Source organism: Neltuma alba, unplaced genomic scaffold (assembly GCF_004799145.2).
Source record: "Neltuma alba isolate B1F8T4 unplaced genomic scaffold, ASM479914v2 tig00010443_pilon, whole genome shotgun sequence".
Taxonomy (NCBI): Eukaryota; Viridiplantae; Streptophyta; class Magnoliopsida; order Fabales; family Fabaceae; genus Neltuma; species Neltuma alba.
The window spans coordinates 272195-288276 of record NW_021635337.1 but is presented as its reverse complement, the minus strand read 5'-3'; the positions used below and the strand labels follow the sequence as shown (position 1 = coordinate 288276).

The window sequence follows — 16082 nt, the reverse complement described above, 5'->3', positions numbered from 1 at the left end:
TCTTTTAATACTTCTCATTATCTTCTCTTTCAATCTTTAACTCAGCAAGGACTTAACATAATCTCTTGATATTTCTCAATACATGTTTTTCCTGGAGATGTCACCTTAAACTCATAGCCTCAGTTAGACCAATCCCAGTAACCCGTTACTTTCTTAGATAGGGTTTTCCTCATACCTAGCTTGCCTAAACCTTTACTTAAAACTTTGCCTGAACTAGTACTCTGTTTAAACTTTTACCAGAACCCTTGCTCTAATACCAAAAATGAAACATATTTCCATTTCCCCTTTCAGTACCTGTTCGAAAGCGTTACAGTTCAGACAAGTTATGAATTAAGCCTGTACATTAAAAATTTGTATTTAATTTCTCAAGTTATTATTCACTAGAAATTTTAGATTTTTGGTCTAATTTTAAAAATTCATAACTAATTATAGAAAATTGTATTGAGATAATTTAAGTCTTCATTTAATGCTCTTTTAATTCTCTAGAGGGAAAAATACTCATCGGTTCATGTCCTTACCTATTCATTCTAGAATTACACGTAAAGCTGTACTGTTTATATGGTCAAACAATATATTTTCATATTCTCTGCCCTAACATTGAGTAATCATATCTCTTAGTACACATATCTATTTTAGGTGATCTACTACTTGTTTTAAAGCTTAGAATGTACACTAACTACTCACCAATTTTCATGGGCAAATTTATTCGTTTACTTTACTTCTCTGTCACAAGTTTATTGCTCATAATGGGAAAGTTTATCATTTTACTTGTATTAACATGCTATAAACTTTCTTTACCTTGCATGCTATCATCCCAACATACCATTGATCATGCATTATTATACTCATTCATACATTCCAACATCATCATTTCTCATTAAATAATATTAAGGGCATAATCATGAGTACATCATCGTAGAAAGTTACATAGTATAACAAAACATAATATAATACTTTTCTCAAATTCATTCTTTTTTTGATCTTCCTCACGCATTCTTCTTTCCTTGCACATCATACCTATTGTGGTTGATTAAGGGAGGATGAGATTCGAGAGAATTTCAGTAGCAAACATATAGAAACAAGGTGAATTTAAGTGTCTAACATGCTTGCCTCCTCTATCACAAGTTAGCTATTAATATGCTTTTATGCTCAATGTTTCATACTTTTTATGCATAGCCATGAAACAATTACAAACAGAGCATCATTCATTCACATGTGTCTCATTTCATCTTTTGTTTTGAACCATTAAAATTGCTTGATCAACCTTTCTATTTCTCTTCCTTAATGTCTCACGGCCCTAAATATATCAACACATCATTGCTATTCATTTATTAGAGCCATAGTAACAAACAATATTCCTACTTTGCTCTCTTTACCATACTTTAGCCCTTTGACCTTAACTTTTGAGCTTTAACCTGAGTTTGACTAATTGACTCTTGAACCACTACTTCAACCAGTTTAGTGTCCGGTTTGGTTTTTTTCTTTCGTGCCTCAAACTAACCATAACCTCCTCCAACTAACATCTTCTATCATCAATTTCACCTCTCATTTCCTCCCATTGTATAACCTAGTGACCCACACTGCAACTCTCACTAAAATGAAAAGAATATTACATTATTCGATCTCAAAGGAAAGAATAGAAGAAGAGTACAGTTAGAAAGTTACTCATTTGATTCTTAAGGTTGGAAGTTGCAAAAAACGTTGACCCCTCCTTCTTTAAGTGCTCTCACCATTAATTTCTTTATCTCTGCCTTCATTAATGATTCTTAATAACTGAGGGGTTTTTTTCATCATTTTGTCTTCATTGCATATTTACAATTTAAGACTTAGTCCTCCAGGAACACATTTTTCAATTTCGTATATTCAGGATGAGTTTCCTGTTAAGGAAAATTTGTCGAATATACATTTCAAAACTTGTTACGCATCATAACCCCTCTCATTTGGCAAGAACGAATAGTAGCAATCCATTTTTTTTTTTTGTGATTGCCAAGCATCCAATACTTGGTTGAGCTCACTGTCCACCCCTGTTTGCCCTATATGGTTGTTCTCTGTAAGTATTAAAGAAGGTTCAAACCCTAGTGTCAATCTAGATTTGAATTTATTTGTCGCGTCATCTGCTCCCGGCATAGTTGTCATCCTTGTGTCGGACAGCATCGTAACATTTGATGCTTTGTCTTAAACTTCTCATTTTAATTTAGCTTTGAATTGGGTCATGTGGTCATTTGAATATTGACTCTCTTTTTTGTATAAAAGGGGCAAAAACGCCCAAATCAACAACTATTCAACGAAACAAGTCTCAGGCAAGTAGAGCTTGTAGAATCTCTATACAGTAACGTCTGTAATCCTCCAGGAGGCTTATACAGCCACTGTAAGCCAGTTACACACGACAAGTTCCAATTAGCAAGCCAATCTACAATGGAGTTCCCCTCTCGATACGTATGCATAACTTGTACATCTTAAGTGTCATCAACTAATCTCTGTATATGACTCAAAAATCTATTCTTGGCCTTATTTTGTATAAACAGATCATTCTGCATCATGACTAAACTAAGAGAATTAGATTTTGCTGTAACCTTCCTATAGCTTTTCTCGACCAATAATAAAAAGCCTGACCAAGCACCCCAGAGTTCTGCCTTAATTGCTGTGCATTTACCCAAATTATTCACAAAACCTCCTAAACCTTCTCATTTTTGAGTAACCCACCACAACCTGCAAACCCAAGTTGACCCTTAGCAGCACCATCGATATTCAACTTGACCCACCTAAGGTCTAGAGGCTTCCATCGTACAATCCTTCAACTCTTTAAAACTCCTCCATCCCCCATTCGATAGGCTCCTTTTACTGAGTCAACATACTTCCAAATGGCATTTATGCAGATCCTACTTGTTTCAAAATCATCATCAAATAAAACTTTGTTTCTCTAGAACCAGATAAACCAACATGTAATACCAAAAACAATATTCCATTTGACACAATAACGTACCATAGCTTTACTACTCAAATTGCACAACATCTAGTCATTATGATTTGCATTGAAAAAAGCATGAGTGTTAATACCTGAACATATTTGTAACTAGATTTTCCTTGCCTCCTCACAATCTCTTAGAGCATTTAAGACATTCTCTAATTCCTTACGGCACCTATAACAAATAGGTGACCCAAACCTACCTTGAATTGCGTTTATGACATTAACAACCCATCAATTGTAGCAAGCCACAGGAATGTCTGAATAAGTCAAGGCCCCCTATATTTCCAAATCAATTTCCACAATCTATCACTTCTTCCATTCCTAATTCCTGGTAACTAGTCATACATCTCAGCCATACTAAAGTCTCTGCCTTTCAAGCTCATCCATTTAATTTTGTCTATGCCATCCTCATCACAAGGTGGTCAATACGAGAGCATCCCTACTCAAGTATTCGCTCAATCTTCCCATATCCCATCTTCCATCAATCACATATTTTGCCATACTGTTTTCCAGTTCAATACCCCCAGGCATATTATTACACATATCCAATAAATTCACTCCTTTTCTTACTCAGTAACTTCCCCAAAATTTTACCTTTCGCTTATCATTGATCTCTTAGCCTAAATTTTTTTTATTATATCTGGCCACAAACAACCCAGATTTTTCCAAAGCACCGAGTTAACATTTTTAACCACACAACTTTCTGCCAAGTTGGCATTTCTACCATACCTACTATTAAGCATGCTCGAGCTTAGTTTATGGGGATTGGCAATTACATCCTACCCAGTCTTGCACAAAAGAGCATCATTTATCACTCTAAGTTCCTTCAAGCCATAACCTCCCAACTCCTTTGGCTTATATAGTCTTCCAACTAATTATGTGCAATTTCGCCTCTCTCTTGACCCCCCCAAATGATGTAACGTTGCATCTTCTTAATTCCTTTACACACTCCAATTGATATATCCTCATGAAGCATGTTAAAGACTGGTATTTGTTGTGTTACAACTTGTACAAGTATTAATCTTCCTGCTAATGATAGGCTTATCGCTTTCTATCCGCTCAATTTTCTTTGTACCTTACCAATTAAAAATTGGAATTTTCCCCTTAACCTCCTCCCATACGAGTTATGCGACCCTACGTATCTCCCCATCTCAGAAACTGCCTGGAACCTACAACCTTCAATCAGTTCCTACTTTCTCTCCTCATGAACATTTCTTGAAAACATTATAGTGGTTTTCTGGCTATTGACCTTTTGCCCTAACATCACTCTAAACATCTCCAAACATCTCATGACCACCTCTAATTGCTTTTTATCAACTTCACAGAATAACAGTAGGTTGTCTGTGAAGAAGCGGTCAGAAATTGGGGTCCCCCTTCTTCCCATATGTATTGGTCTCCAATTCCCTTTCTCAACCTCATCCAAAATGATATGTGTTAAATTCTCCATACCAAGCACAAACAAGTAAGGTAACAGGGGATCCCCTTGTCTTACTCTCCTAGATGGAAAGAATTTCTTAGATTTCTCTCCATTCCACAACAATTGCATAGAAACAGTTTCAACACAAGCATAGATGACATTAATCAAGGTAATTTAATCTTTTCCATCACCCTACATAGAAAGCCCCAGCTCACTTGATCATAAGTTTTCTCTAAGTCAATCTTTAATACCATATACCTTTTACCACCTCCTAACTTGCCCATAAAGTGAGCCACCTCCTTGGCTACAACAATGCTTTCTTATAGACATCGTCCAGGTACAAAGCTTGTTTGAAAGGTTGACACAAACTTTGGCATTAGATGCTTAAGCCGCTATACAATCACCTTGGACACAGCTTTGTATATCACATTGCACAAAGAAATTGGTCTTAGATTGTTTGCAGTGTCTACTCTTTTGATCTTTGAAATAAGAACAATAAGAGTTTCATTAAGTTCTCTCAACTTCTTTGGCTTCTTCCATACACCTTGCACAAGCTTAGAAATACTATTCCTAATAACATCTCGGTTTCGATGATAAAATATAGCAGGAAAGCTGTCTGGACCCAGAGCTTTAAACGCTCCTATGTTAAGGATTGCCCTCTTAATCTTCTCTAGACACCTCCTTATCCAACTTCCTCAGCTCATTTTTAGAGAGAGGAGTCCAAGAATGATTAGTGACAACCCATGATCTTGTTGTACAATCTTCAATAAACAAATCTGCATAGTGATTCTTAACAAGGTTGATGAATTCCTCTTCTCCTCTACCCAATTTTCTTCAGACTCTAGGCTACATTATAAAAACCTTGTCGAGCCTCTTGAATACCCTGTCTCACCCACCCTTGCCACTTTGGACCCCTCCAAGCATATAGAGGTCCCTACATGTCAATATCAACCAACTCACACCTCTGAATCCAATTTCTAAAATTATCACATCTGAGTAAATTAGGCTCAGCCCCTCCTTTCTACTCCAACAGGGGAAGCGATTTCGTTAAAGTCCCCTCCCAACAACCACGCTTTTGAGATCCCCTTAGCCAGCCAACTTAACTCATTCTATAACAAATCACGATTACTGCCCTGTGGGTTAGCATATACCACAATGCATAACCATCAGTCTAAACCATCACATAGTCTCATATGCAAATATTGCTCAGTTTTCTTCAGAACTTCTGCTTTCCAATTCTCGTCTTTCCAACACAGCCACAAACCTCCCGAGAAACCATTCGCTTTACTTGAACAGTGAATTTAAAGCCAAGTCCTTTAACAATCTTCTCAGCTTGACTTCTACTGATCTTAGGTTCTAACAAAGCTGTAAACACAAGCCACTTCAACCTTAACATATTTTTACACGCTAGAGTGAACTACTTGCTTGCAGCTCCTCTACAATTCCAAAAGACTATTCACATTATCAACTAATAGGGGGACAAGCCAATTTCTCTCCCCTATCACTGCTATCATCCGTTCTCATCACCACATCTTCTCTATCGTACTCCTTCACATCTTTAGGGCTGCCCCTTCCTCTACTTGCATTCCCCTTTCCCTCAAGGTCATACTGGTTGACCAGTGTTTTACAACCACATCTTCCCCTTGACTGAACAATGTGTTCCTCAGGGCATAAATCAGTATTACCACCCTCCATCATTAATTCCTCCTTAGGTAAAACCTACATACTTCTTTAACTTGTCTCTACAACCTCGAATCTCTTTTTTGCTGTGAAGTATTCCTTATTACGATTACTCTTCTCAGCAACCCCGTTCCCCTCCTTTTGAGACTTTTTTTTGAAACTCTTGGTGTATCCACTCGACTACTCCTACCATTGGTGATATCATTCACATTATCAACTAATAGGGGACAAGCCAATTCTCTCCCCTATCACTGCTATCATCCGTTCTCATCACCACATCTTCTCTATCGTACTCCTTCACATCTTCAGGGTTGCCCCTTCCTCTACTTGCATTCCCCTTTCCCTCAAGGTCATACTGGTTGACCAGTGTTTTACAACCACATCTTCCCCTTGACTGAAACAATGTGTCCTCAGGGCATAAATCAGTATTACCACCCTCCATCATTAATTCCTCCTTAGGTAAAACCTACATACTTCTTTAACTTGTCTCTACAACCTCGAATCTCTTTTTTGCTGTGAAGTATTCCTTATTACGATTACTCTTCTCAGCAACCCGTTCCCCTCCTTTTGAGACTTTTTTTTGAAACTCTTGGTGTATCCACTCGACTACTCCTACCATTGGTGATATCATTCAGTAGCCATCTACCTCTCCCTTGATTATTAGTAAAATTTCTTGCTGTAACATCACTGCCATTCTCCTGTGGCCCTTTAGCAAATCCTTCATTTTCATCCTCTATACCCCTCCCTCAAGAAATCAAATCTTGATGGAAGCACCATTGATTCAGGGACAAATCTAGTTCTTCGACCTCTCCTCACCCTTGTACAACTCTCCACAGGTCTTTTCTTTCACTAGTTAGAACCTCCGCACTCCCCTCCTTCAATTAAGCACCTACCTTTGTCCCGCTGTATGCTTTTCTCCTTCCATCCCCTTCTTTCATGCTTCATTTACATGCCCATATATACCACAATTCAAGCACAGCAGCCCCATGCTCTCATATTTAATCGAATACAAAACACCATTTACTGCATAATAGGGCAGCAAAGGTTTTATCAAATCAACTTCCACACCTACCGTAGCAAATGTAACATCCTGAGTTTATCGGGTTTAATAACCTCTTTCTGGGTTCGCCGCGACAAAAGGTACCGAATCTATATAGTCGCTGGAGGGGTTAGATGTGCGAAAATTAGAAAATCTGAAGGAGGAGAGAGAAGCTCTGCTAGGTTTCGGTGTTTGCTTGGGAAAGGCATTTCTAAGGATCCATTACCTCAAGTAAGTGATTTTAACCTCTAATCTACCTTCTTTCTTGGAATTTCTGAGGATTCATAGTGAAACCCTAGAGTTTTCTAGGTTGTTATGGAATTGAGGTTTTTGACCGATTGTTTTGAGTTTAATTGATTTCTTTAGGTTAGTCTAAGTATTTAATCGGTGTAGTTTTCTTGGATTTAAAGAACCTTGAGTTTTTGAAGCTAGGGTTTATGGAAATGGGAGGTTTGTGATTGAGGATGATAATGTAGAGGTTTGATTTTGAGTTTTGTGATTTAGGTTATGTTAGGAGGGTTAAATTGGATGTTTAATCGGTTTAGAATGTTGTTAAGACTTCAATTGTTCAAATGGGGTGATTGGGTGTTAAATTCTTATAGTGGGTCCTTGAGGTTTGAATCCTAAATTGATATTTGGAAAGGAATTAGGTTTTATGGATTTTATGACCTTGGAGTGTTGCCTTGGTGGTTATACCCTTTTGAGTTGGGTAGAGTTTGGTTTGAGTCAGGAATTTTGTGTCCCCCAATTGTTGTTTTGGCCACATTATTAGTTGAAAGCTAATACATGGTGGTTGTGTGTTTGTGTGCTTGTGTAGACCGGTTGTGAGCCTTGTTGGTGCATGGGGCCGTGTTATTGGTTTGTTTTTCCTTGCTCAGGTGAGAGGTAACCACTTTTCAATCCTTTGTACATACTTTTGTGGTATTGTGAGTTAATTTATGTTTTGTGCTCTGAGTAACAATTGTGTTCAAAGTGTATGTTGTATATTAAAAAGGAAAATCGTCTTGTGGGGTTTCAATTGATATTGAATGAATTTGGAACTTGTGAAAGATAGGCCACTGAAAGAAGTTAATTGTGAAGTGATTATTTACTCTTTGATTACGGATTGAGCATGATGCATGAATTGGGAATTGGTGAGAGTTTTAATTGTTACTACCACGTGGTAAGACCTCCATTAATACATGATGGTTGGCTCTTTACGTCCCCCATAGTGAGGGATAGGCCTTTTGGCTCCTTACGTCCCCCATAGTGAGGGATAGGTTCAGCTCTTGAAAATCCCCCAAAGTGAGGGATATAGTTGATGGGATTGCATCATTGCACTTGCATTACTTGTTGTGGCTATCCTTTATCATATTATTTGTGAACTGCCCCACCTGACACCTCACGAGCACCTATTTTGTAGTACCTTGAATTGGAAAGATTGGTTACTGGGACATTGTCTCACCCCGTGGTTTACAATGTTTTCAGGTGAAGGTTCTGGGCGTGTGCCATCGGGAAGAGACGCAGAAGCTTGAGCTTGGTTAGCTTTAGGCCTCTAGCCCTTGTATATGTATGGCTAGTATATATTGCCACATTTAGGATCCTTTTTGAAATATTTTGATTACCCAGCCTTGTCGTAAATTGGAGAGAATGTTATCTCCTTATTTTGGTTGGCTGGAGGCCATTTCTAGTGTCTTAGGAAACTCTGATTTTATTTTGCTGGAAACTATTTGGATGGGCTGATGTGATGTCTGTTGTTACCCGGGCCGGAGGCTCGGAAGCCCAATGAATGTTAATGAATGATTTCTAGTTGCATGCAACAGAGTGTAGGTTTGACTCGAGTTTGAATGTTAATTTCTAAAATATACAAAGTTCTTTCTACTATGGTAGTTCCTTTTAACAGCTTTCCTTTTCTACCATAGTAGTGATTTTATGACGAGTTTATAATGTTTTGGGGTAAAAGGTTTTACAGCAAACCTCCCCTTCTTTCTTCTAGCCATCGGCGTATCCACTTTCTAAATACGCCCAATTTGACTACATACAGTATACGTGATTTTTTTTTTATCATAAAGGTCCATTGAAATAATAGGCAAACGAATCCATGCGGCTATTTTATCAATTACTTCAGTCATGGGATTAAAACCAGGTGTCCACCTCGTAGCCACTAAGTAGGAGTCCATTATGACCCTCTGTACTCTAAAAATCTACCAAAAAATAATCCATGTCTATGAGTCCTTTTAGAACAGCTTATCTTATAAGTTATTTTTTAATAATAATTTATAGAATATGAAACAATTACGTGAGAATAATTTTAACTTAATTTAAGAAAAATGTATTTATAGGGATTTTTAGCCTCTGTTAACTACTTCAACCTTACCTTTTTTCCTCCAAATCTGCACAATACGGGACCCAGACTTCTCAGAGACACCGATTTGCCCAGCAATTTCACGGTTAGTGTAGCCTTGAACCGCATCGACAGCCTCCTCTGCTCTTCGTCATCAAGCAAGATATTCGGGCACATCGGATCCGATCTATCAATTTGAATTCCTTTCTTCAAATCGCCCAAGGAGTCAAACCCCGTGTCCACCTCTTCGAAGTCGCTCAAGCACCATCCTGCATTATTCGGCCTCTTCTGCAGCAGCAACTTGCGGTAAGTCTTCGTCCTCGCCTCCTCTTCCCCTTCAGAAATCGGTCTCTCCATCCAATCCTCAGCCCTCGGTTTCAAGGAGACCTCCCCCGTGAACTCGCCGCCTTCTTTCCGGACCTTTCTCTTGCTCCGAGCAAGAGCATCAGCTTCCTTCACCGTCAGTTCCTCCCTGCCGCTCACCTCCGATGCCCTCGAGTGCGAGAGCATTTTTCCTCTTCTAGCTGAAGGCAACTTTTTGAGTATTGACTCTTTTAAATAAAGATTGAGATTACCTTTTTTCAATGCTATGTAATCCGCTATTATACTTCTGCCGTCTTCGCTTTGATTAGTTGGATTTTGTTGTGTATTGGCATTTTGTTTATTAATCTCTTTATATTATCATCTATTTAGAAAATTCTCAAGGTACTTGAGATGCATGATCTGGTAAATGGCTTGGCTGGAGTTGCATCTAAAAATTTAAAAACTCGAGTTTATATTGTCATTCTTCAGTGGCTTGGAGGAGTTTCCTGAATCAATTGGCTTTCTAAGTCTTCTTCGTCAAAGTATCTGGTCCCACTGAGTGTAACATAGGTCTGTTTATGCCCACCGGTGCAAGTCCCTGCAACACATCTCAAACAAGGTAAGAATGTTATGCTCTTGCTCGTGGAATGTAATTGTAATGAAAAGGCTTGGTCTACGTCTGAGCGGATGAAATTTCATATTCTTGCACTAGCTGAGGATGGAATTTGTTTATGTTTGAGATGAAGCTGTGGTTTTGTCTCCGTTGTAGTCTGCGTTGGCTAAAATCGAAAATTGGTTGCTTTTTGTAGGTGCATGACCATGAGAAGAACAATGGATAGATTTAAACCAGTAGAAAGCTTTTGGTGTATGTGAGTGAGCTCATAAAAAGAGCGTTTATTAAATAGGAAGAAAAAAGAGACGCAGTTTCAAATAGTTGATTGATTCATTAGTATATTTTTAATTAGAAAAATCCACATTTAGACAAACTCTATTTTATTTGGTTTGGATTTTGGAAAGCGAAGTCATGTAACTCGGAATTTTACACTCTGCAGATGTTTTTGGGTTCTGCGAAATTTTTGGTACCTTCTCTTACTGATAAACCATGTAGGCTGCTAAGTTTTGAGTGTTTAAACTTGTATATTTGACTTTTGATGTCATTGAGTTTTGGAAGTTGAACCAAATTTTGATTCCATTCTTAGTCTCTTTTCAAATATCTAAAAAAAAAAAAAAATCTCTTCCATGCCTATTCTTTTCCATGGCTTACCAAACATTCTGAGTTACAATGTTACATCACGTTATTCTATTTTTTTCTCCTTGACTTTCCTTTCCATTAGATTCCTCTCTCACAACCTAACAGGCCCTAATGGCTGCAGAGCATCCTAGAAGCATTTGTGAGCTCGCTTTTGCGTTGGAGGTACGTTACATCTGTATCCAATCTGTTTCTGAATCCCATTAAATATCCAAAATTTACCTGAATAGTTGTAATATTTTGAAGAAAATAAGCAGATATTAGCTAGGTTTTGCTGAATTCAAGCTGGTTAGTGCTTTAGAAGAGACTTCACTTGTTGTGCTAGTGCTGCATTGTTTATCATCGTCATTATGCAAAAATGGATGAGAGTATTGGTTTCTGGATTCTATGCCCTTTTACTATTGCGACAATCATATTTCAGACTCGCACTATGCAGGGAAAAAACCTGCATATATGGTATTCTCTCCTCAGGCTCAGAGTTAGTAGAGAAAGGATAATTTCCTTAAGTTAGAGTGTTGCAAAAATGGGGTGGCATCCATCTGTCCTGTCTATTTCACAAAGTAGATTCAATTTTGTTTTTCTTTTGTTTTTTCCCCTGTTTTCTGTCATCAGCTAAGTTTATTTGGGTTCAATGATTTTTGTGGCAGTCATTATTTTTCATTCAGAAAAGACAGCCAATTGCCTATGTTAAGTAGTGGCAAATTTCGTGGCATCTTTGTTGCTGTACAAGCCAATTCTCCACCATCATTAATCCCATATGCTGCATTGAGAATTTGTCATTATGAGACAGAAGGGGGTCAAAATGCTGTCGATAAAAATTTGAAATTGTCACGAACCATCATGCAAAGCAGAGTTGGAATTTTTTGGGATTTAGACAACAAACCACCCAGATCATTGTCACCTTATGAAGCTGCCGCTAAGCTGAAAGCAGCTGCATCTCACTTTGGTGTTGTTAAGCATATGGTGGCTTATGCAAATCGTCATACTTTTAGCCATGTCCCTCAAAATGTTAGGGAACAAAGAAAAGAAAGGAAATTGTTAAATCATTTGGAGAACAAAGGTGTAATCAAGCCGGCTGAACCTTATCTTTGTCGGGTCTGTGGGAGAAAATTTTATACAAATGAGAAGCTTATTAATCATTTTAAGCAAATTCATGAACGTGAACACACAAAAAGATTGAACACAATAGAGTCAGCAAAGGGGAACAGGAGGGTGAAGTTGGTTGCTAGGTATTCAATGAAAATGGAGAAGTATAAGAGTGCGGCAAGGAGCATTTTGACTCCCAAAATGGGTTATGGTTTGGCAGATGAGATAAAACATGCAGGGTTTTGGGTTCGGACTGTGTTGGATAAGCCACAAGCTGCAGATATTGCATTGAAAGGCCATATGATAGATATGATGGATAATAAGAAGTTTGAGTGTGTGGTTCTTGTTTCAGATGATTCTGATTTTGTTGACGTATTAAAAGAGGCAAAGTTACGATGTCTCAAGACAGTTGTCGTTGGGGATACTAATGATGGGACCTTGAAGAGGACCGCTGATGCTGCCTTTTCTTGGGAGGAAATCCTGATGGGGAAGGCAAAGAAGGAGGCTGTATCAGTTGTTGAAAAGTGGAAGGATCGTGATATTTTGAAAAGATTAGAGTGGACATACAATCCAGAGGTGGAGAAAAATAAATACTGTCCGGATAGTATGGTTACTGAGGCTACTGAGGATGAAGATGCTGGTGAGACCTGTGATGAAGCTGATGGTGCCTATATCAATAAGGAAGACTCAAATGCTTGGTGGGAATTGGATACTGATGATGATTTCATAAATAAGCAATCAGGAAAATAATGATTACTGCATATTCTCTGATATATGACTGACTGGTCGGATCTCATGTAAGTTTCTTAACTCGCCAAAATTTTGAGGGAAGGAAAGGTAATACTTCCTTTCTTGCTTTCTGGAAAACAGACGAGTAATGTTGCTCAGGTCATCAAATTTGTGAGGTAACATTATAGCTCTCAGGAAGTGATAGATATGGCTGTGGTGCGTTGCTCTTTCCTTTGTAAATGAAATTAGAAATTACTTGATTATCTATGTTGCTATCCGCTCTTATTTATTCTCTCTTTAGTTTACCTTCTCATGAACACCTGTTCAGAGGAACTGAGGAAGCAACGATTTTGTAGGGTAGTATTGGAATGATTTGTCATACCGCTATCCCATCTTTCTGATCACATTGTATTTTGATTTGACCTTTTCTAAGTTGGTAGATTATAGGCCCACCCTTTGCATAGGGTCTTAGGCGAGTTACATTATTTATGGCGTGATAATGCAGACATACTTTTGATGGACATTATGTCATGACCGAAATTTTCAAAGACTAATTTTGTTTGTCCGTTCCCCCCCCCCCCGGGGGTAATTTTTAAAGATCTAGAAACTAAATAATAGAAGCATACCATGTTTGGTCCTATGTAAGTTGCTTGCATCTTATTCTCAGATACTAATAAATGCATTAAAGTGATAAATTCTTTTTACATTTGCCCTTATTCAAGAAAGTTTATTGGAAAAAAAATGTTTTGCATTTTCTCACACCTATTTGGTTTATTGTATTTAAAAAAGGTAAAATTGGAAAAAGAAAAAAAAAAGAAGAGAGTTTTTAACTGCACTATAAGTGGCATGAATTTACAGCCTCCCCCCCCCTCCCCGCAAGTGACATAGGGGGACAAGCGACTCTGAATCGCAAAATTATTAATTTCCGTGCAACAAGGAAAAGAAAAATAGAATGAATATAAATGCTTTAATCCAGCTTATGAAAGCTTTGGAATGGATCAAAGTTGCAGGACTTTGAAAGCCTACACAACAAGCATTAGTTGTCCAAGCAAAGGTAAAGAAGCGAAGAGGCAAATGCTATGGATTATTTAGAAGGAGATTTATAAGCTAGAACTCTTGTGGCAGGTGTTTAGAACTAGTGGCACCTGTTTTAAGTCACTCTCTGTTTATCAGTTCCTTTCAGTTCTATTTATAAGTTTTAAATTTGGAGAAGGGTATGGTTTTTCATATGAGTTTTGTTTTGGATTTGTCTAATCATTTAATACATTTTTTTTCTAGTTTAGCCCTTAATTTATTCTCTCATTTGCCACTCTCTCTCAATATATTTTCCTATACATTTTCTTATATTTTTTTCTCATTTTTTATAGGGGCATATTTAAAAATAAAAATACATTTTTAACCTATTTACTACTTTTAACTAACTTTTAGTTAAATATAAATTAATTCTTTGAAGCTTATAATAAAAACAATAGGAAGTAGCTATCTATGGGGCCTAGGAATGTAAATTTATTTTTTGAAAATTATTATTTTAATGGGTATAGAATTAAAAATAGAAATAATCTTTTAACTATATATTTTTTCAACAAATAGCCTTTTATTTTTAAATAATTAATTAAAACTATTAGATTTGAACTGTTCAGATTTAATTTGGATGGTCTAGATTGTTCATCAAGTGATGAGCACCCAAATCGGATCCACCTAACATGTCCGCGCCTGCTTTCTTTGTAGTATGGCTGGTTGGAATAAAATTTGTACAATGAAAGTGCTTATGCGTGGAAAGTTTCTAATCAAATTATTTAAAGTTGTCTTTGTAACCAAATTAAAAAATTATGCTATTGGAGATATTTTTGCTGTTGTCCTGTATGGGTTAGATTCTTTTTCCTTTTTTTTTCCTTTTATTTTAATCGAGAAAAAAGTTGGGATTCCTGCTTATGCAGGTTATGTATTTCTAATCAATTATTTTGGAAACACGAAAAAAATAATAAGTCATATTTAATTAAGTGTCATAGTTTGTCTATTCCATTACATATCCGCAAAGCAGAGCTTGAAAAATTATCATACAGGAAGTGATACATTTCTTGGCTACAATCAATGGTTTCCTTTGTTTTCCATAAAAGACCGAATATGCATTAAAAGGATGGAATTTCAATTATTCATTTACTAATTATTATAATTATAATTTGAGTGTCTCTGAGATGTTGTCCCAGGTCTATATATTGTCAATTTATTAATGAATTTTAAATATATAAATTAGTGTACGAGAATATTATATCCTAGGACTAAACTTAGGTCAAGTTAGTTAGGTCCATTATATCCAGGAGTCCAATGAGCTTTTGCCACGTGTATTAGCTTTTACTTAAACCTCAAACCCATTGTTAAAACCCCGTTAATTCCTTTCTTCTTCTATTCCATTTTTCTTCAACGATCCAATCTCAACTTCTTCATATTCAATCTTCATCATCTTCACTATTCCTCAATGTATCAGCAACCAACAATAATATTCCCTAATTCAATTCACTCCTACTCGTCTCCTGCAAATTCCCCACGAAATTGACCTGAATTTCCAATCTTCTTGTACCGATATTCCAACATAGGCACATTCACGCTGTGTCCGTAAAGCTTTCTGGAACTAAGAATTCTCTTTTTGATTCAGTAAATTACTAGACGAAGAAGATAATCAAAGATGTATGTCGTTATGACGGTATTGTATCTGCATAGAGAAGCCGGAGTGGAAGAATCATCGTCACTGGTGGTGGCAGCAAGTCAGCTACTCCGATGGCGATAAGAGAAGGTGGAGAAAGAGGATCGATGATGGAGCACAATTGAGGGCAGTAGAAAGCTGTAGATTTGTTGAGAATAGTCTTGAAGAATAACATCAATAGGTGTCTATGAATTATATGGGATCTTGGGAGCAGAAGAATACGTATCTGAAAACAATCATCAGCTTTTAGCAAAAACTCTTCCAAAACTAACAGTGGTTTGATAGTGAATTAGGGGTTAAATGAAAATTAGTACAGGTGGCAGAAGCTTATTAGACACTGGATATAATGGACCTAATTAACTTCATCTAAGTTTTATCCTATATCTTAATATCCATTTTCAGTTTTTTTTTTCCATAGGATAAAGGTTTTCATTATTACTTAAAAGAACAAGGTCTTTTTAAATCATATCATTCATAAGTTATACTACAGCGGATTCTAATATAAAAGCTTAATAACTAACTTTAAAAAATTAAGAAAATTAGCTAAATTAGTTATTTATAATAAATGTATGTTGACTTTCCTAAAC

At 37.0% G+C, this 16082-nt stretch overlaps 1 protein-coding gene across 8 annotated transcripts; it reads left to right on the top strand.

Annotated features, from left to right (window-relative positions):
* The first annotated feature begins 9541 nt into the window (after window positions 1-9541).
* Window positions 9542-13348, top strand: LOC114756640 (uncharacterized). 8 transcript variants are annotated; one of them, XM_028945587.1, is made up of 5 exons: window positions 9542-10349; window positions 10540-10595; window positions 10783-10809; window positions 11104-11149; window positions 11620-13348. In XM_028945587.1, the coding sequence occupies exons 3-5, from the start codon at window positions 10783-10785 to the stop codon at window positions 12813-12815; spliced, it is 1269 nt and encodes a 422-aa protein (XP_028801420.1). In that variant the 5' UTR covers window positions 9542-10349; window positions 10540-10595; the 3' UTR covers window positions 12816-13348. The 8 variants fall into 8 exon arrangements, with proteins under 8 accessions (XP_028801420.1, XP_028801419.1, XP_028801417.1 ...); XM_028945586.1 differs by having other exon boundaries at window positions 10540-10599; XM_028945584.1 differs by lacking the exons at window positions 10540-10595; window positions 10783-10809 and having other exon boundaries at window positions 9542-9969; window positions 10220-10348; window positions 11102-11149.
* The last annotated feature ends 2734 nt before the right edge of the window (window positions 13349-16082 follow it).